At 40.8% G+C, this 20,495-nt stretch overlaps 1 protein-coding gene across 26 annotated transcripts in view; it reads left to right on the top strand.

The window, feature by feature from the left end:
* The window catches only part of SOX6 (SRY-box transcription factor 6), a 613,575-nt gene that overhangs the window by 246,838 nt on the left and 346,242 nt on the right, over positions 1-20,495 (top strand). For all 26 annotated transcript variants that reach the window (XM_084855012.1, XM_084855004.1, XM_084855009.1 and 23 more), the window contains one exon: positions 3,054-3,264. In XM_084855012.1, the coding sequence (XP_084711138.1) occupies positions 3,054-3,264 (211 nt within the window). The remainder of the gene's footprint in view (positions 1-3,053; positions 3,265-20,495) is intronic.

The raw sequence follows: 20,495 nt of genomic DNA, 5'->3' as shown, positions 1-20,495 counted from the left end.
ATATTTCTCTCAAATTTTGCTGAAAACTACCGATGTACTTTATTTGGGCTTCTTGAGGAAGGCAATTCATTGGTTTGGTGAAATACTGAGCAGCAGTTCAAAAGTTATTAAGATTTTCCTGCCCCATTAAAGCCTGTAGAAGCAACTGTTGGCAACGTTATTTCATGCATGCTCAGTTTCATTCTGAAACTAGAATGCTGCCAGCACTCCATTTTTGTAAGAGGGACTTTATGTTGCAAAGGGAATCTAGTGGAAAGCTGAAAGAAGAAAAAACTGCACTGGGTATACTTGACTTATGTGATAAGAAGATCGTATTGACTTGAATAGTTGGGGCATGTAACTAATTTTAAAAAACTGAGCTAGTCTCTGTGAAATTTACTGTTCACTGACAATTCACAAAACCCAATTTATCCAACTATGCCCAATTCTCTAATATCGCTCTCCTAGCCCCTAGACCTCAGCTAAACAAGAATTAGTATTTATAATGGGAAAACTCCTATGCCAGTATAATTATCTTGATAGTTTGTTTAAAATACCCAAACCAGAAGATAGCAAGTGAAGAGTTTGCTGCCTCTCTTATTATGTACACATGCTTTGATTTTAATAGCTCCCTTTCAGAACACTGAGGAACCCTACTGGGCATGCTTGATTTTAAAAAAAAGAAAAGAACAAGTAACTATAAGCAAGGGACAAAAGCAAACATGCCAGGTATTCATACATGACACTCCTTCTAAAAATCACATTGTTTATCCCATGTTTCAGCTCGTCAAGGAGACTTACATGATTCTCATCTTCTCCCTTTTTATCTTGACAACAACCTAGTGGTGTAGGAGAGGCAGAGAGAATAGGGGTGTTCACATATTACATTTACAACATGTACAGCCTGTGCTCCTTCATGGATCACTGCCTTGTTGTGGCAAAGGGGCTTGAGTAACTCAGTGAAGCCATAAGCTATGCTGTACAGGGCCACCCAAGATGGACAGGTCATGGCAGAGAGTTCTGACAAAATGTGGTCCACTGGAGAAGGAAATGGCATTGGCAACCCACTCCAGTATTCCTGCCAAGAAAAACCCATGGAACTTATCACAAGCTAAAAGATATGACGCTGGAAGATGAGCCCCTCAGGTCGGAAGTGTCCGATATACTACTGGGGAAGAGCAGAGGAAATTCCAGTAGCACCAGAAAGAGTGAAGCGGCTGGGCCAAAACCAAAAGGACACTCAGCTGTGGATGTGTCTGGTGGTGAAAAGAAAGTCCGTTGCTGTAAAGAATAATATTGTTTAGGAACCTGGAATGTAAGATCAATGAATCAGTGTAAGCTGGAGGTGGTCAAACATGAGATGGCAAGATTGAACATCGACATTTTGGGAATCAGCGAACTCAAATGGACAAGCATGGGCGAATTTAATTCAGGTGACCATCGTATCTACTACTGTGGGCAAGAATCCCTTAGAAGAAATGGAGTAGCACTCATAGTCAATAAAAGGGTGGGAAAAGCAGTACTGGGGTACAATCTCAAAACCAATAGAATGATCTCAGTACGAATCCAAGGCAAACCATTCAACATCACAGAAAAGACCCTGATGCTGGGAAAGACTGAAGGCAAAAGGAGAAGGGGACGGCAGAGGATGAGATGGCTAGATAGCATCACCGATGCAATGAATATGAACTTGAGCACACTCCGGGAGAGAGCGCAGGACAGGAAGGCCTGGCGTGCTATGGTCCATGGGGTCACGAAGAGTCGGACATGACTTAATGACTGAACAACAACAACCTGTGCACATTAACAAGCTAAAAGCAGCAGTAAACACATACACATACAAGACCCCAAACAGTCAATAAATAAAATTAAGTAACAGCAGAGTCAAATGCTTGTTGGGACAAATGCTTGGCGGGATAAAGAGAAAGAGGACCTGACCTCTTGAGGCAAGGAGTTCCACAGGGTGCTGCCACCAACTGTGCCTCTTGCATGTTGCCACCAAACACGCCTCTGAAGGCAATGGCACAGCAGCTCATCTTAAAGGATGGGCAGGTTCAGATAGGAAGAGGCAGTCCTTCAAATAGCCAGGCCTCAAGCCATTAGGATTTTAAGCATAATTTTTCATAGGATTATACAGAACCATTTACTGGAATATGAATCTGTTAACATAAGGTGTACAAATCTAAACATTGATAAAGAAAACGGAAGATGTCATCAAAAGTTTAGTGCCTGGGCCCATGCTCTGGTTTCCACAATCCCACACCCTTTTCCAAACACATGGCTGCATATCCTACACAGTTAGGTATTCCCAAAATGTGGAGTAAGAAAAATGTCTTTCGTTTTTCCCAAGCAGAATTGGTTATCTCAACTCATATGGGGATACCATATAATAACTGAGGCAGTGACTTAGCTTTAAGTATGCTATTAGCTGTGTAGAGGAGTCATGGTCAATGGTGGAGCCCCTGCTTTGCATGTAGGAGGTCCCAGGTTCAATCCCCGGGATCTCCAGGAAGGGCTGGAACTGCCAGTCAGTACAGACAGTGCTGGCCTAGATGGACCAAAAGTCTGACTCAGTATAAGACAGCTTTCTATGTTCCTATGTAGCATACAGCCAGCTTGGGAATCATAGAACTGAACAATTGCAGATGCACTGCAATTTGAAGTTTCAAATCCATATTTGTGTTGCGATTTCTATTTGGAATTATATTGAAAAGGGAGCACTAAGTTCACAAAATTGTTAACTTTTCTCAAAATATTTCCCCTTAATTGCCAGTGAAACCTTTTCCATGATCTGGAGAAAACCATAATTTTAGATTTTACAAAGTTAATAGTCAATGAGTTTTTATAACTATCTGAAAAGGCCCATGATGCTTGCTTTAAATCTAATTGGGTTAAAGATGACAGCATAAACTGCATATAACAACAATGGAATCTGTCAATAAAGTGAAAATGAAACTAAAATTGTTTTGGTTCAGCTCTAATAATTCAAGATGTCGAAATGCTGCCATGTAATAAAAGTTCCTGATACCTGGAGACTTTATTTATTCTTGCATTATTGTCTTGTTTCTTTACAGGAGTCAGAAAGTAATAAATTATGTTCCTTGTATTCCTTCCGAAATACTTCTACCTCACCACATAAGCCTGAAGAAGGAGGTCGTGATCGCAGTGAGCTAATGACCAGTGTTAATTTCGGAACTCCGGAGCGCCGCAAAGGAAGCCTTGCCGATGTGGTGGACACACTGAAACAGAAGAAACTAGAGGAGATGACCAGAACTGAGCAGGAAGGTATGTGTGAATGAAGAATATTGTAATTTATTTCCCTTTAGTATATTTTAAATAATGAATTACACATTTAATACCATAATTGATAAGGTGGACTACATTTGAGAATTTAGTTCAGCCATGTTTATAGATCTACCAATGAATGCCAGTTATTATATTTGTCTGTGTACATCCATGCTCAACACACACGTGAGATACCCAAACTATGAAATATTACGTTAAGTGATATCTAAATGTATTTTGTACTAGGTAATTGGACAAAATTCTGGTTGAGGGCTATGAAATAAATGGCATGTTTGGTAGTCCGACAGGATCTGCTTTTTTATGGACAGGAATTCATCTAGTATGTTTATGTCAATTTATTCATTGATCTGTGTTTAATGCTTCCAGGATATTTGATGCAGGACAAGACTGACTGGGGTTGGGAAGGAATGCAAGTGAAGAACAGATATTGCCTATGGGAATTCCATACTTACCATTTTGGGAGTTCTGCTTTTCTGGTATATGAGAACAGTTTTTTTAAAATGGCACTATGAGACTATGCTTCAAGAAATTCAAAATGTCCTTTGGTGAGGGTAAAGTTGTGAAGCATTTGGTAGATAGGACAAAGCATCTAACGGAGGCTTTGTGTAAGTAGTTTCTGGTAGTAATTTATACTACAATTCCAGAGCACTATCTCGTGTGCTCCAGTCCCACTGATTTGAATAGGAGTTAAGCACATGCGATTGTGTGATGAAATTTATTCCGTGCCTACCCTCTCCAAGCAAACTCCTCTATATTTTATAAAGGCAGTTTGTGGTTTATCTCTGGCGTCTGGAAGAAGAAGAAGAAGAAGAAGAAGAAGAAGAAGAAGAAGAAGAAAAATGACCCTACTCAGGTGTAAGCGGATGTCTGGGTTTCCTCCTACATCTGTTAGGATACTGTACTGAGCCAAACGGTTTTGTGTGGCATATTGGAGAATACAGCATAAAATCTCTTCTGCTGTTTTTCAGATATGAATATATTTGTTATAAATGTACACAGTCTAGTTCACAAAGCAAAATTTGAAACAGGACAAATGTCAATGGGTCCAAATCCTGGTAATAGTCTCTGGCCCATAGATTTTGATGGCAGAGTGAGGAAGATGGAGGGTGGTCCAGAATGACAAGGTTAAATTCTAAGACTCTGCAGTTGTGGAACTGATACAGTACCATATCTATAAATGGGAAGGGGGAACTATATGTAGAAGTAGATCCATGACAGATTCTACATCTGTTTCTTGGCTTGGTTTTTATATGACAAAACACATAGTTAAATATGTTCTATAAAGGTGTCTTAAGCTTCTCCACAGTGATAATGTCCCAGTTTTTTTTCACAGCCATCTGTCTTCAGATTTGGAGTTTTGACATTCGTTTTTCTCTTTCAAAAGAAGTTGCTGGCTTCAGTTTGATGGCTATAATATGGAAACTAGTTTAAATTTAAATTGTATTCGGTGATATAAAATGGTTGTTGGTCACATTGCAGAGCAGCTAAGATTTGTTTTGAGAGTATTTTGTTTGCGGTTTGTGCATCCAAAGATGTGCACGATCTGTTGCACCCCCTTCCCCTCAGTTTGTGATTCTTCCCTCCCTCTTTATTAGCTTGTGTTGTAGATTATTTTGGCTTCAATCCTATACCACCTATCTGTCAGTAAATTTAGCGGAACTTACTTCTGAGTGGACGAGTATAGGATTGCACTGTTAATTGCAATGGGGTATGTTCTCACATATGTAAGAGAAAATGAGTGAATTTTAGAATGCCTCACAGTTGATGTCCCTACCAGATGAGGAAAAGTGTTTCAGTGATTGATAAAATCGTCCTTACATTGGAATAGATAATCCTGCATATCTGTATAGCTTAACACCCACACATTTAATGTTGGCTACATCTTTCTGTTGAATTATTTTCATACTCTTGGGTGGATTGTTCAAATGAAGAAACTCAGTTGCCTGTTGCTGGAAACAGGCATGTGAATTTACAGTGAATGTTAAAATAAGTAAATAGCAGTAAAAAATAAATTACAACAGATATTGCCAGCTTTATGGCATAATGCTCCAGACTCTTAAGATACCATGAGGGTATTTTTCATTAAAAAAATTATCCTAATATAGTATAATTTTTGGAATATCTTTGGTTACCCATTAATTTGAGATAAAGCAATGCAAATGCACCCTCAAATTATTGGCTGAAGTTAAAATGTAATTCCTATCTTTTTCTGCAGAGTGCACTAGGATAGGACAGACATTTTACATGAATGGAGTTTATAAGGGTCTGATACTGAAATAGTATCATCTGTGCCTTGTAAGAATGGGAAAATATACAGTTCACATACAGACTTCACATTGTTTTATGTAACCGAGGCTGTCACCTGGTTTGTGAACAGACCTAAAAAGGTTAATCCTTCAGCAGCTAATTTCAAGAGCAGTTTGGCTGCCCTCAAAAATAGCTTAAGCAATTAGTTTCAGTAACATATCATGTCTTTGTAGAACTGAAACAACCAGTTTCTGAAGGCATTTGACTGTTGCCAAGAACAGTTTGTATAAATTCTGGCCTCAGCAATTATATTCCAGGTATACTGGAATATAATTGATTAAAAAGAAATAATAGATTCTTGGCTACGATACTGGGCAGTCATATAAGACAAAATGGTTATAGAGTTAAGCAGACAAACCTAAGGGTCCCCTATGGTTTGAAAATAAATTTGTTTTGATCTGTCAGAGTCCTGGCATCCATTGCATATTCTAACTGGGTGCTACAGAGTTGGCCAACTTGCATTCCCAAGGCACAGTTGGTTTGCCTGTGGGCTTCTGCAAATAAAATGAAGCTGACATACATTTTCCACATTTGGGGATACCAATTTCAGAATAGCATATTGTAGGATAAATGTAGAACATTCAAACTGTAGCTTGCATCTTCCAGTTTCATAAAATGATATGCAAATGAGGCCAATTATTGCAACTAACATATGCAAATTGACTGTGACCTTCTGGCTTATAATATATTTTTGATGTGGCCTTCGCTGCTGAGCTAGTTGTCCAGCCCTGCACTGGACCACACAGCCTTCCAGTTGTCGTTCAACTTTAATAAACATATGGCCTTCCTCCTATGGGGAAAAAAATATTCGTGTGCAGCACTGTAGAGCAAAATGCTTCACATGGATGTACTTTTAATGTCATTCGTTATCACATATCATCATTACTGTATATCATGTTTGTAGCCTTACCTAGTACAACTGGCAGTTGTGAGAAAATGAATGCACATTTAAAGACTTTAAAGTGTCTAAGTAAATATATTTAATCAGAGTCCTTTGGCTCCTGGAAATAAGTTGTCTAATCAGAATTTCACTTGAGCAGCTGTGACTGAGGAGGTCAACAGGCCCTGCCTAAGAGAATATGGCCCAGCTGGTTAAATCTGGTTGTTGTTGTGATTTAAATGGTCAAGTGCTGCTTGTAATCCAGGACCGTCTGTCTGTAAAAGGAACAGTGAGTGCTTCAGCATAATGTACAGCTGTTTTAATCTCTCCTTAATAATAGCGCTTCAGCCAATATCATGCCTTGCGTATCACACCACAAAACAAGTGTCTAAGCTGGAGGTAGACATACCTCGCCTTGGTTTGGTAAAAAGCAACAACACACCAATATTGTTTGAACATTTCTGCACAGGACTATATTTATGAATGTATAAGGTGCTAAGGTCTAATTCACATGATGGCCACAGCTAAGAGAGAGAGAGGACAGGAGCTACACATTGCTTTATTGCTTGCAGCTTACCAGAATTTAGTATAATGTAGGCATGGACATTGTGCTGCTGCTATCTGCCCAAGTGCTGATGGGAAAGTGACCCATCTTATCTGCTGGGCAGGGCAGACATCTCATTCCATCTGCTTACTGACTTAGGCTCTATCTGGAATACAACATATATAGCAATGGCATGAACTGTTCATGCTGCCTGTAGCCACTAATGTGACTAGAAGCCAGGCCCCAGAGTGATTAGCCTTTGCGCCCAATCCCCAGAAGCTTCTTAAGATAAACTATGGCCCTTACCTGATGCCCAGTGCCACTGGAGAAGGCATCACCCAACCAAACTATTGGAAACCATAGATGACATCTGGAAAACTGTCCATTGCCTCCTCCTCCTGCTGGGACACAGCCGTGTCGTCTTCTCTAAACCATGTGATGCACATTATTAGCAGCCTGAAGCCTACGCTGCTTTTCATACAACAGCATGGGTTGTATGGCCAAACTACAGGCCTTTTGGAGCCTCTCAAAATACTTAATTAGTGCCAGATCCAATCCAAGTCTCACATTCGCTACAACCATGTCCAGTTTTGCATGTTCCTTTCAGCCTTGTTTCCCTTGCCTTCCCTTTCTTGTCTTCTTCCCCACTAGCCCAATTCAAGGGAAAAGAGTCATATACTTCCCTCTAAGGATCTTCCTGGGCAAACTGCACCATGGAAGCAGAGAAGGGTGTCATCGTTCCTGCTCCTTTGCCTTCTGGACTGCTTCGTTTAGGAGGACCCATTCTTAGCCTTGCATCTGGGCACCTTCTTTTTCCTGCTCAGCCACTCTTGTTACTCATTACTGGAACACTTGGAATCAATAGAACTTGTCCTCCTAAGTTTCTTGGGTCTAGTTTCAGTGTCAGATCCCCAATTCTTGATTCCATCCTTCTGCTTTGAAGTTGGTAGCTCAGCCGCAACCTTGCTCAGGGATATCAGAAGGCTGAACTTGTACTGACTTGACAACCTGCATCTCTTTCACAGCCCACATTTTTTGGGGAATGAGCTACCTGTTTCTCGAGGACATTCTGACAAAACCAGCAAGTTAGCCCAGCACCGAGTTACTCAACAACAATTGCCTTGTAACAGTTCACCCAGTAATAATTTGCTGCCCAGGCAACAACTGACCCATAGGAAGACTGTTCAGTGGAGACATTGCCTGACAGGTTACTCAGAAGCAGTGACATGAATTAACAAAGCCAATTGCCCTGTACAAAGATGATAAGAACCAATTTCTCAGCAAAAGCCAATCAGAGTGCTTTCCCAGCTAGCCCCCTAGAGCAGGAGTGGGAAAGTTGTGGCCCTCTGGATGTTTTGGCCTACAACTCCCATCAGCCCTAGCCAGCTTAGCCAACGGAGAGGGCTATTGGAGTTGTAGGCCACAACTTGCCTGCCCCTACACTATAGTGACTTACTCACTGATGGAGATGCATTCCCAAGAGTCTAAACAATTACACGCATTTCAGTTTTCGCCATATTGTCTTGTCAAAATTAAGTGTCTGAATCTCCCCCTCCCAGCACTGCTCCAGAACTGGGAAAGAGCCTCCCTGTCACCTGAGCTAAGTGAGGGAGAAAAGATTGTATAATCTCAACTGCAGGGGCAAGTAGTTGCTCATGTCTAGATGTCCCTTCCCAAGCCATTTGGCTCCAGCAACAATGGGTGGGATAGTTGGAGGCCCTGTGCTGATAGAAGAAATCTGTCAATGGAACTGGGAGGGGGCCAATTTTCAATTATTCACTCTCCCCCCTGCAGCCCGTTGTGTCTCCCAATCTGATCCAGAGGGTTGGGAGATCCTTCAGAATAGCATGGGAGATGGCACAGAGAATTACTGAAAATCGTCCTTCCTGTTTTGCTGATGGATATCTTCCATCAGTGGAGGAACACCAACTGGATACCACCCAAAGGGTTTGGTGTCCTGGAAATCCCTTATAAGACCTCTTTACCTTTTAAAGCATTCTCCAGATGGTTCACCTGTAATGGCCACCTAAGGGAGAAGACACTGATAAGCAACAGGATCTGCCTTGCAATGATTTACGGTCTCTGTCAACTAAGAAGCGGTAGCCTTTTCCATGGTATCATCCAGCCTGTTCTTTGAGGAATCCTGCATTACTTGCTGATTTGTGCCAAGGTCCTCTCCTTATGGAACCTTCCACTTGCCATTGTTTCTGCCATGCTCTTTGTTTTCCCATTAATTGTGCTGCCCCCCTTTTCCAGGGAAAGGCAAAATGCACACTGGCATTCTTCTGCACTGGGCCCCCTTTTGAATGGGCATCTGAAAGCTTCATGGACTTTTGAGCCCTGAGGAATGAACCCTTTCTTCAGAACATTACAAATCACTGAAATACAAAGGACTGATGTTCAGTCTCCATAATGGCTCCTAGTAGTTTCCTAGGGATTCATGCAGTTGTATAGCAACTGCAGTGTGCTTACTTGGCAAAATGTTGGGGGCTGACTGAACTTTAGTAGGCACAACAAATAGGAAGCAACCACTGTTGTATGGTAAAGGGGCAGTTTGAGGTTGATGCAGAGCTTTGATGAGGCTTGTGAAGAGTTAGAGTCACTGGTCCTAGCCCAGGAGATTGTGCCCAATGCATAAGAGAATCCTCATTGTTTATTTCTTCCTTGGAAAGCATATTTGTGTGATTAAGTTTGAATGTAATCTGGGCATATTTTGTTCTTAGTCATTTGTGTATTTCAGTTTATTTAAGGTAAATATTCCCTAAATCAAGGATGGGGAACCTCCAGTCCACAGGGATTCCTCCTCTGTCCCACAAGCTCTTTTGGCAGTCCCTGCCCCCTTCCCTGCAAAGACCCACCCCTGCTGGGGGGCCATCTACACAGCATTGCTTTCAACATTCACTGCATCGTAACTTCACAGCATTGCAGCTGCGAGTTAGCTTTTGCTACGGTACATGTGCAATTTACTCTGGACTTCTCCAATGGAAAAATCCACTGTGACCTGACACATGGCTGTTAAAGTGAAGTAAACTGCAGCAGTCATACTGCTCTTTTTTTTACCATTACATTTAAATGTGCAGCTGTGCAGGCACATGAGGGTGGGGGTGCAACAAGCGAAGGGGAATGCCCATGTGAGAGGTACATGCCTACCCATCATTCCAAAATGGATACCACTCTGTTACTGTGCAGCTGCAAAGCAACAGGGAGGAATGGGGAGGAGTGAAAAGGCATCACAGAGTGACGCAATCACTGTGCATGCCTACTCCACACCCGCAGCAAACTGTGAAGTCAGTTTGAGGAAGGGTCAGACGGCTCAGCAACTGCGGTAAACCTGCAGCAAGCTAAAAAATCGCAGCAGAACGCCTCTGCGGAAATCCGCATTTTCCCTGTGAAAACAACAGTTAGGCTGCGATGTGGCTGGCAACTGCATCGTATGTCCTGAAGGTCCTCGGATCGCAGCAGCCCCAGAGTAAATGGCTCATGTAGATGGGGCCCAGGTTTCCTGCAGCTCAGACCTATGATAATGTTTGCCTCTAAGCTACTCCTGAGTAGACATGCCTAGAATTGAGCTGCTGCTTTTGTGCCTAAAAGCTGTTGTGCTGGGGCTTTCTCCTGAGCAGACATACATAGAATTGGGCTGTGGCTTGTATTTTTGGTGGAAAAATGTCCAAATTGGTACAAATTACAAATTACCACCCCCTGTGCCCTCGGCCCAAACCACTGCTAGAATAAGGACTCTTACCAAATTGGAATTTGACACCCAGCCAGAAAATGCCACCCCTGTCTTAAATAATACTTTGTTTATGCTTTTCAATGCTATGTTAATTTTTATGGTCTCCTTAGCTTTGTATGCTAAGGTATAGATTCACATTAATTATTTTATCATGTGTCATCCCAAATCTCTACAAGCAATAGCTAGCATCTGACTTGGCTGTAACTAGAAGGGTGGATTTTCCTCCAAAGTCTTAATGCAATTCTAGCAATGTAGAACATTAGGCTGGGTAGTCATCTGGCACACTGGAAACTCAGCATCTCATTTCTCCTAAATCCCAGGAGGACCCAACGATTGAGGGCCCACATTCATAGTTCACTTTCGCCCTTGATTCTGCATTAAGGGTACAATATCATGTTTCAACAATGCTTTTTATAAACAGGTTCCCACTAGTTTCTGTGTTGGAGGCCATCTTTCAGTATAATGTAATAGTGATATAACAGCAATTATTTTCTATAACTTTACATGTAGTTAAAAGGATGTATCAATTTAAGTATACAATATATAGGAATATAGCCTCTATAGTGGTGATTAGTGCTAGCGTGGTCTAATCTTAATGTAGGTTTACAGTATGGTGTCAGTCACAAGCATGGATAGCTATAAGGCTAAAATTCTATAAAAGTTCTGTCATTTTTATGCCTTTCTAACATTGGGCTGAATTTCGAAGAAGGCTGGCAGACTTTCTGTAACTCACATTTCTAGAATATCTCTGTTTGGTTTAATCATCATAATATTCTGCTTTGCCTTAAAAACAGTGGAAGCTTTTAAATTCCTGTGAATAGCCATCACATTTACTCGCTTTTGCTGTTCTTGCTGGACTGTTACATGACACACAGTTCATGAGGCACTTTGAAGCACTATACCAGCCTTATATGAAGGGCATTTCTGTTGCAGGAGATTTTATCTTTTGGAGGAGACAAAGCCAACCAGCACTGACAAGCACTAAAAATGCCCTTGAACTTTTCTGAGGAGAAGTATCTAGGTTTAATTCCAGTTGTACAGTTACATCCTGTTCATCTCCTCCACATCTCATTCCCCACCCACATAGTTTCCATTAAAGAAAGCACCATTCCTCTGTCTCAAACAACTTGGTAATCACATGCCTGTGATTGTCCTTTAGGCATCTGCGATAGTCTAGATGGTTAAGAGAAACTTTTATTGTTCCATAGCATTTTTCAAACAAATTTTTCAAACATAATCTTAAATTATGCCAACCCACATTTATTTGGGCCAGGAATTGATATTTTTGCTGTTACTATTCTTATTTATGCTTTGGAAAGGAACTGTAAACTTTAATAGATAGGACCACATGGAGATCCTGATCCACAACAGACAGTAGTGTGAAGACCTCATTGCCAAAGCTCAGTGATTGCAGGGTTCTGTTGTGCAAGTGCCACTTTCTGATCACTAGTGCAACCTATTGCTTGATGTGAGTTTGAAATGAAAGGAATTCATTTCCTGCCTGAGTTAATAAAATATACAAAACTATTTCAGTTCTATGAAGTAGGCAAAAAAGAAAGAAAATGAACACTCAACTGAAATCAATTCCGACAGTATAGGAAACAATATTATGACAAGACAATCCATTACACTGGATATTAAAATATATACTGTGGTTGGGTTTAGAAGTAACCAATTAATCTTGTCCTCTCTCCTATGAATTGCAGCTTTTAAAAAATTCTTTAAGAAACTAGTCTGTGTGTGGATTCGCTGCGTCTATAATGACCTTATATAAGTCAGTCTTCAATTTGTTTTGGTGAACAACCTCTGGTTTCTTTGGAGATGAAGTTTGGCTTTAGTTAGTCTTATTTGCTCTGTCATTCCTGCTGTTTTGCAACAGCGCCTAAAAGTGCTTTAAGTGCTTGTGACCGTGGTAATGAATGAAAATGTCTTTTGAGCACTGGAAGGATTGCATTAGACTGAATAGTCACCTTACTTGTAAAAGCACTATTAGACAGGGGCAGCTGTAAGTAAGGATAACAATTTGTGTCCACTGCTTATTTACGGAAAATTGTAAATGTATTATTTATTGAGAGCTCTCCAGACAGTGCTTGTCAGAATAAAAATGTCAACTCTAAGCAAAACGTTACGATAATACTAAAAATGCTAGGTGCGCAGTTTGGAGATATAGCTAATTAGATCAGCTTTTCTTAAGGAAATGACAGTAAAAATGTTCAGTGTTGTAACAGATTTGAAATGCTAATATATTCCTTATTTTCACTAGGCTATTTGGCTTTGGATACCTTTATCATTACTTTAATAACGTTGACACCTTTATGTTTCTGTCAAGTGAAGTAGAGAGACATTCACCGAAATATGACTACATCTAAGATCTGACCAGCTCAGCTGGTAAGGAGGGAGGGAGGGGAAAGAAAAGTGTAAGAAGGAAATAGCAGCTATGCTTAGCTCTGTTTAAGTGTGCGGCTGCCAGATGACAATTCTGAAAGCGATGGTGCCAGGCAGGCCAGGAAGTCACAGGGAAATCTTTCTCTACAGTCAAGAGTATAAAGCAATTTAGATTAACTGGTATTTTGATATTAATTAACTTCAACAAATGGAATAAGGGAAAACCAATTCCAATGTTACTTTTACTTATTAGTTTAAAACAAAATTTATAAATTGATTAGATGGTTTGTCCATATTAGCCATATTTTTCATATGCAAAAAGTCCTTGTTAATTTCATAGAAGCATTTTAACAAATGAAGAAGTATAAAGTGTGTCATGCTATAAATTAGGGATATGGAACCTCCGGCTTGCAGCCAGTTACTGCCTATGGGAGGTGCCATCCGGCCTTTGCTGGATTTCTCCTCCTCTCCTCCACACTGCAAGTGGGGCTTTTAAACTTAATTACACCGTGGGGGCATTTGGGGGGAGGGGAGCTACTGGGGAGGTAACGGCTAACCCTCCCCAATCCTGCAACCCCCCTCCAAATTCCTCCTTGCCCGCATTTAGGCTTTAAAAGAGCCTCCACTGCTGGCAATGGGGGGCATTGAGGGTCATGGCTGCTTGGGAGGAAAGGGCTAACCCTCCCCTCACCAACCCTGTGAACCCCCCTACCCCAAATCACCCTTCCCCTCCTGCATTTAGGCTGTTAAATAGTCCCTATTGGTGTCAATGGAGGATTTTTAAAAAAATTAATTGCAGCACAGAGGGCATTTTGCGGGGGTTACTGCTGGGAAGGGAAGGGATTTCCTTCCCCTCCCAACACTGTGCCTTCCCTGAAAAAAATCTCCCCTCCTGTGCTATATAAATGCTAAAGAACAAATGTTGTCTTGTGATGAGTAAAAGAAAACGTGGTTTGGGATGTATTTGTGTGTATGTGTGTGAAATGTCATTTGTAGTGTTCTCTTTCCATAGTTATCTCACCATCAGGAGCCTAACATCAGTTGTCATTCATGGAATGGTGCCCTCTTCATTTTGGAACTCAGTGAAATGTCTTATCAATTGAACAGTCATTTGTCATCATTTTTAGCTTGTATCTGGCTCAACACTTAAGTACTGTCTCGCCTCCCAAAATACAGTATTTTTTCACTACACTTTAACTCATAGTTTAGGATTCCCATTGGCTCTGTGGATACAACTGAATTAAAGCAGAGGCAAGATCCACTCTGTTTCCCTTAATCTTATAAACCTTGGAGCAGGGCATGTGATTCAGGAGGGCCCATAGTTCAGTATGGTGTACATGTACATACTTCCCCATTCAGTCCCCATCATTTCAAATCAAACAGTCTGTGGTACCAGATCTGGGAAAGTCAGTGTATGAGATATTGAAGTGATGCATTTGGAGATCTGGTGACAGTACTGAGCCAAGCTGAACAATCACTCATATACAAAGCAACTGGTTGATGACAATGTTACCTCCTGTCATTGGTTTTAGATTCTAGAACCTGGAAAATCACCAGAACAAATTACAGAATCGCACATTTAGAGAGAAAAAATGGCCTTGCAGATAACTACCAGCCCACAAAAAATGGCAACTACCACTTCCCGCCTCCTCACCTGTCTATATGGCACATTGCAAGGCCTGTTAAGCAGCTCACCTGGAAGCAATTGTTACATGCCCTGGGTGACTGGTTAACTGCAGTGCTGATTAGATCTATCATTATATTTTTGATTTTAATGTAGTTTGTGGGCACAACCACCACTGAGCAGCAGCATATTTTGGTATCAGTCATGCTACATTGTATTAACCTAATTGTAGATTAATGCAATGCTAGCAAAGTAGAAAAGAAGGCAGGAACAGAAAAGAAGGAGGAACAGTGGTAGAGATATGTGTCTATGTGTGGAAGAGGGAGTGTTTCTATTTGAATGAACCTGGGGTTCTTAGGATATACACATCTGCAGCGTGATTGTGACCATGCAGTAAACTAGTGTCTTAGTTATATCTAATCTGATTTTTTTTTAATTTAAAGTATTTTTCTCCCACTCCTCAGCCAAAAAGGCTCCTGGAGAAGCTTACATGCAATAAGAGTGAATGTATGAATATAATTGAATTTTGTACAAAATAATATGATAGTGAATATAATAGTGAATGCAGGAATTTTCTAAACATTGCTGGGCAAACCAGTCTTGAAACTGGCCATGACTGATACTCTGCATGCTGCTATGATTTCAGATTGAGCATTAAAAAAGAAATTTAACTGGCAGTCAACTTGTACAATATAATTGTTTCATACCTCCTTAAAACTTGTTTTAAATGTATTTATAGTAAATTTCTACCTAAGACACAGAAGCTTGGCATCGCCATAATGGAGCCCTATCTCCTAAATAGTAATGTAACAACTACTTATTTTATCCTGTCACTATTTTAAAAAATCCATGAAAGTAAATATTTGTTTATACCCAGGCCCTTAGTTTCTAGACTCTCTGGCTCAGGGAAGAGGTAATGCTGTCTAATCTCCTAACTTTTTTCATGTGTGTGTGTTTGTGTGTTAAGAATGAGGAGAGAAGGTGGCTGTTCCTTAATTAATGAGGAGAGAAGGGATGAGAATGAGGAGAGAAGGAGAAGAGAAGAATGAGGAGAGAAGGAGAGAATGAGGAGAGAAGGTGGCTGTTCCTTAATTACAAGTGTTTTAAGACGCACTAAGAAGCCAGGTTCTTCACCACCATGAGGCCACTCCCCTTTGTACCTGGCATAGGGCGCCAGTATGGTGGGGGCAGCAGCAAATTGCAGCGACGTATTCATGCCAGGGCTGATGCTGCTTGCTGCAGCATCTTTCCTTTCTTCTTATTTGTAAAATCATTTTTTATTCAGGGGGCACCTAGCTGGCCATTTACATGGTTATAATGCTCATGTTATTATTTTTTAATTTTTTAAAATGCATTAGGCTTTTTTTCTACAACAAATTCCCAAGTAAATGTGTTTCGCATCAGGAGAGCAGAAGCAAACTTCATTTTATTCTTGTAGTCATGATAGCACTATAATTTAAGTGAGTATAAAATGCAAAACTGCACATGCTCAAAGTATAAATGTTTCTTCTCTTTTGTATCAGGGTTGGCAAACTTTTTTTTTGCTCCAGCATAGCAGGAATGTAGGAGCCGGTTGGTTTGAGGACAGGCAACCAGAATGGATTTTACCAAAAGTACAACTAGGCATCTGGTATAAGGCAAAGTCATGGTGTTAATTTATCTATGCTGCTTATATTTTTTAATCTTTTATGACAGTGAAAACATTTCTTCTCAAGCTTTTAAAATATTGCTGACTGCTCTGTTTATATTTGCTGCTTATTTTTATTATGTAGCTTATTATTTCTTGATATTTTAATTTTGTAAATTGCCCTGCATTCACCCTTCACCCAAAACACAGATACGCTACACCAGTAAAGTGAAACAACAACTGGTTTTATTTCCTGGCCTTTCTTTATACAGTTCTCGGTTTGGCAGCCATCTTGAACCACAGCCAAAACCACAGACCTGGAGCATGCTCAGTTCTAACTTCTCTAAAGAAACATTTTTTCCCTTTGAGCACTAGGTGGCAACAACATAAACATATATTTTGTGCCTGATATTTGCGGATCCCCCTCACATCACAACTCACCTCATTCAGCAGGGTCCCCCAACCATATGTGTAGCCTCTCTCACAACTGGGGGCATGGTTACATGTGCCTAAATATGGATCCATCTAGCCCACTGTCTTTGTCGTGCCCAAGTGATGAACAGGTACCCATGGAGGTGTGCCTACTGAGGGCTGGGATACCGTAGGCCAGGCTGGTTATCTGACCCAAGGTGCAAAACATAAGATGAGCCATTGGATCAGATGAAAGGTCCATCTAGTCCAGGATTCTGTTTTCAGAGTGGCTGATCAGCTGCCTGTAGGAAACCCAGAAGGCCTTAGATGTCTGTCCCACAGTCCTGACTTGATAGCACCTCTGAGTAAACTGAGTCTACTGGAATGCTTTGAAGTCAGGCCTGTAGGTGCTAAGGGGGAACCAGAGGCTAACCTTGGTTAGCTGCTGGGACACCCAGGCTTTGCACCACTGAAGTCTAGACTTCCACTGAGCCCCTAAGTACTGCTATAGTTTCTTATATCCACTACAGTCTTGCCACCTGCCGCCCCTTGGAGACTTTAAAAGGGTCCAAGCCAAAATATAATGGGGTGGGGGATCAAATTGTCCTCCACCAGGCCTTCTGTGGGCTGGGTGACATCATTGGGCATGGCCATGCCTGCTGATGTCATCACCCCATCCATTTTTCCTTCCTCTGGGCTAAGAGAGTCATGGAGAAAGGGACTTGGCCAGTGCCGGGAGGAGCAGTTGCTCCTCCCAGTGTCAGCTGAGTCTCCCGCTGCCCACATCCCCGCTGTTATCTCTGATCTGAAATAACAGCTGGGATTCCTCCAGGGGCAGGGCATGAGGTTTCTCATGCCTGGTCCTAGTTTAAGGTCTTGTGTTGTGTAGCCACCGAGTGTTATCTTCCTCTGCAGGAGAATGCTCTTGAGTTATTGGTGAGGTACCAAGACAGTTTGAACTTCCCACCACCTGCAGTGTCAGAATCACTGACCTTGGGCTGCCAGGTTGGATGCTGGGACTCCATCTTCTGAGGAGCTGATGGATTCCTTGCCCTTGTATCCTGTTGTAGTTAGTAGTAGAGATTTGCCCTTGTGTAACAGGAGGCAAGTGCTGCAGCTGCTACTGCTTTGGAGATAGGGTCCGCTGAAAGGGCACCAACTGTGCCCTTGTGCCATGGTCAGAACTCTTACTGTGTGTCCTGTAAGCAGCTATGCCTGCACAGTGCTCTTACATTTCTCCTTAAACGTTGGTGTTATTGTTCTGTTTTGTCTTTGTACTAAAATGAAATGCAGGTTTTGTCAATTAGAAAAACAAAAACAAAATCCAAGCAGCAACAGGAGCACAATGCCTTTATTCAAATCAGCTAAAAAGATAACAGGTTACAGCAAGGTATGCTGGGGTGGAAGAGCAACGGCTGCTTTGAAAACATAAAAAGCCAGTAGTTATTTGGATCTGCTTCTAGCGCTAATTGGAACACATGGGTCCTTTTTAAGTAGCCATTGCTCCTTCACCCCAGCATACCATGCTGCAACCTGAGATCTTTTTGCATCAGGCATAATCTAACCTAATTAAGTCTGCATAACACCTCCTCCATTCCATTTTAAGAATATCACAAGACTGCAGACAGGGCTTTGTACCACACCCAGCAATATATGTCTTTCCTTCACCACACCCACGCTCTTTCTCTCTCTCTCTCTCTCTCTGTACACGTGTGCTTAACATCCAGGTTGAAGAAATGTTTCGGTGTAGTTGAAAGCTTGCTCGCTACTTTATTACTCTTTAGTTGATCCTAATAAAGGTATTATGCTGTCTGGATTTTTCTCCTATGACAGACACAGGTAAAATTGAATTTCAGTAGCTTAGGGGGTTACTTAATAATTCACAAGTTTTTGAATATCTTCATTCTTCAAATAGAGCTTGTATGTCCAAGCTAGTAGCTAACCTTGTTGAGCCTATATGATATACTTTATTTTTACTTGGATTATTTTGCATACCCAGGTGGTCTCCCATCCAGATACCTGCTAGCAAACCATTTAGCTTAATTGAAAGCTTGAAACATTTAAAGTAACAATGTGATAAAATGTATATATTTTTTTCTATTCTGTGGGATTGACATAACTACATATATAAAATAATGTATCTGATGTATTGTTTAAGCACACTAGCAGACTACAGATTACCATCAGTAGGCTGTTTAAAAATGGTAAACTTGTTAATGACCACTGTCAATGAAGAACAACAAAAACTCTGCACCATAAAGCAATTTAACATACTTAAATGTTTCTTTGTGCAGGGGGGGGGGATTCTTTGGGGGCAAATTTAGCTATATATAATTTAGCTGAAATTATAAATGACATGTGTACTGATGTATTTTTTAAAAATTCTAGTTACTGTAACTAACTGGAAAGGGATGGAAGCAGAAAAGGATATACCCAGGTTCCACAACAGTATTGTTGTGCTAGAAAGAGAGATTTTAATTCTTTTTACATCACATCCGATACACGTTTACTCATAAGTAAGCCCCAGGAAAATGTGCTTTGGACTGCAGAAGTAGACTGCAAGTTATGTTATAGTGTGTATGTATATCTATCTCTGTGTGTGTATTAAATCATTTTTGAACAGAAGGTTATAAAGAAACTAGTCAGCTTGAAATACAGGGAACCTGAAGCAATGGGAAAAGGGCCAAGGTTGTCGTAGCTAATTTTTGACCTTGCTTTGTAAGTCTTGCCATTCCTTACCCTGCTCGTCATTCAGTGAATCCCTGAGGCTGTACAAACTGGCCTAACATCACTCAGCTCTAGTTTTATATCCTCTTTTAATAATGTTGAATTGATTCTGCCCAACTTTGATTCAGACAACCTGCTTGTCTTGGGAAAAAAAGGCCTCTATTTAATCAGTGGCACTGTCTCCAGCATAGTTCCCACTGTGCAAGACTAGAGCTAGAGAGTAGTGTCGTGGCCTGTCACTTCTGTTTGAATAGGCAATGTGGAGCTGTTCAGCTGAAGAGACAGGAGCTGGAACTGCTTGTTAGGACACATGATCAAAAGCCACTCTCTGCTTTCTGCCAATCAAACCTCATGTCGCCTTGTGGGGCAGACATTAAATAGATTTTTTTTTTCCTGCCGTACGCTGTGGGCACTTTGCCAGCTTGACATGTGAACTGTTACAAAAGGTATCAGAGTTTCCACTGCTTGCTGACTGCTTTTAAATATTACCAAGCCGGCTGGTGCCCAAAGTAGAATATGTTTAAATAATGCATTATGATAAATTTCCATTAGTATTATTCAGCTTCCTTCATGCTTTGAGGACTTCGTAGATGTTTTTGGACGCCAAACCAGAATTTGGTTTCCTGAAGGGGAAATAAAAAACAAAACAAAACACCAAACAGTTGAACAACTGTATGACAAATAGATTTGAACAAGATGATTATTGTTTGAGAGTTATGGGTGAGTTGCCTGCTTTCAATGATGTGTGAGCGCGTGTGCTTTTAAAAAAATACTGTGTTCATATTTGTAGTTTTAACATAAATATACTAGGTTTTAGTTTTTGGAAACTTGCAGAAGTTTTTTTTTTAAAGTATGTTTGCATCCAGGGATATTAGAAGGGTATCTATTTTATAATTTTACCTATTGTGTTGATTGGGTGGTGGTTTACTCTAAATATATTTTGCTGTATATTGGTAGTTCTTTTTTTATATT

Source organism: Heloderma suspectum, chromosome 1 (genome assembly GCF_057233095.1).
Source record: "Heloderma suspectum isolate Gila_16-S chromosome 1, 16-S_ref, whole genome shotgun sequence".
Lineage (NCBI taxonomy): Eukaryota > Metazoa > Chordata > Lepidosauria > Squamata > Helodermatidae > Heloderma > Heloderma suspectum.
The sequence above is the reverse complement of the archived record's forward strand: the minus strand, read 5'-3'. Positions and strand labels throughout refer to the sequence as shown.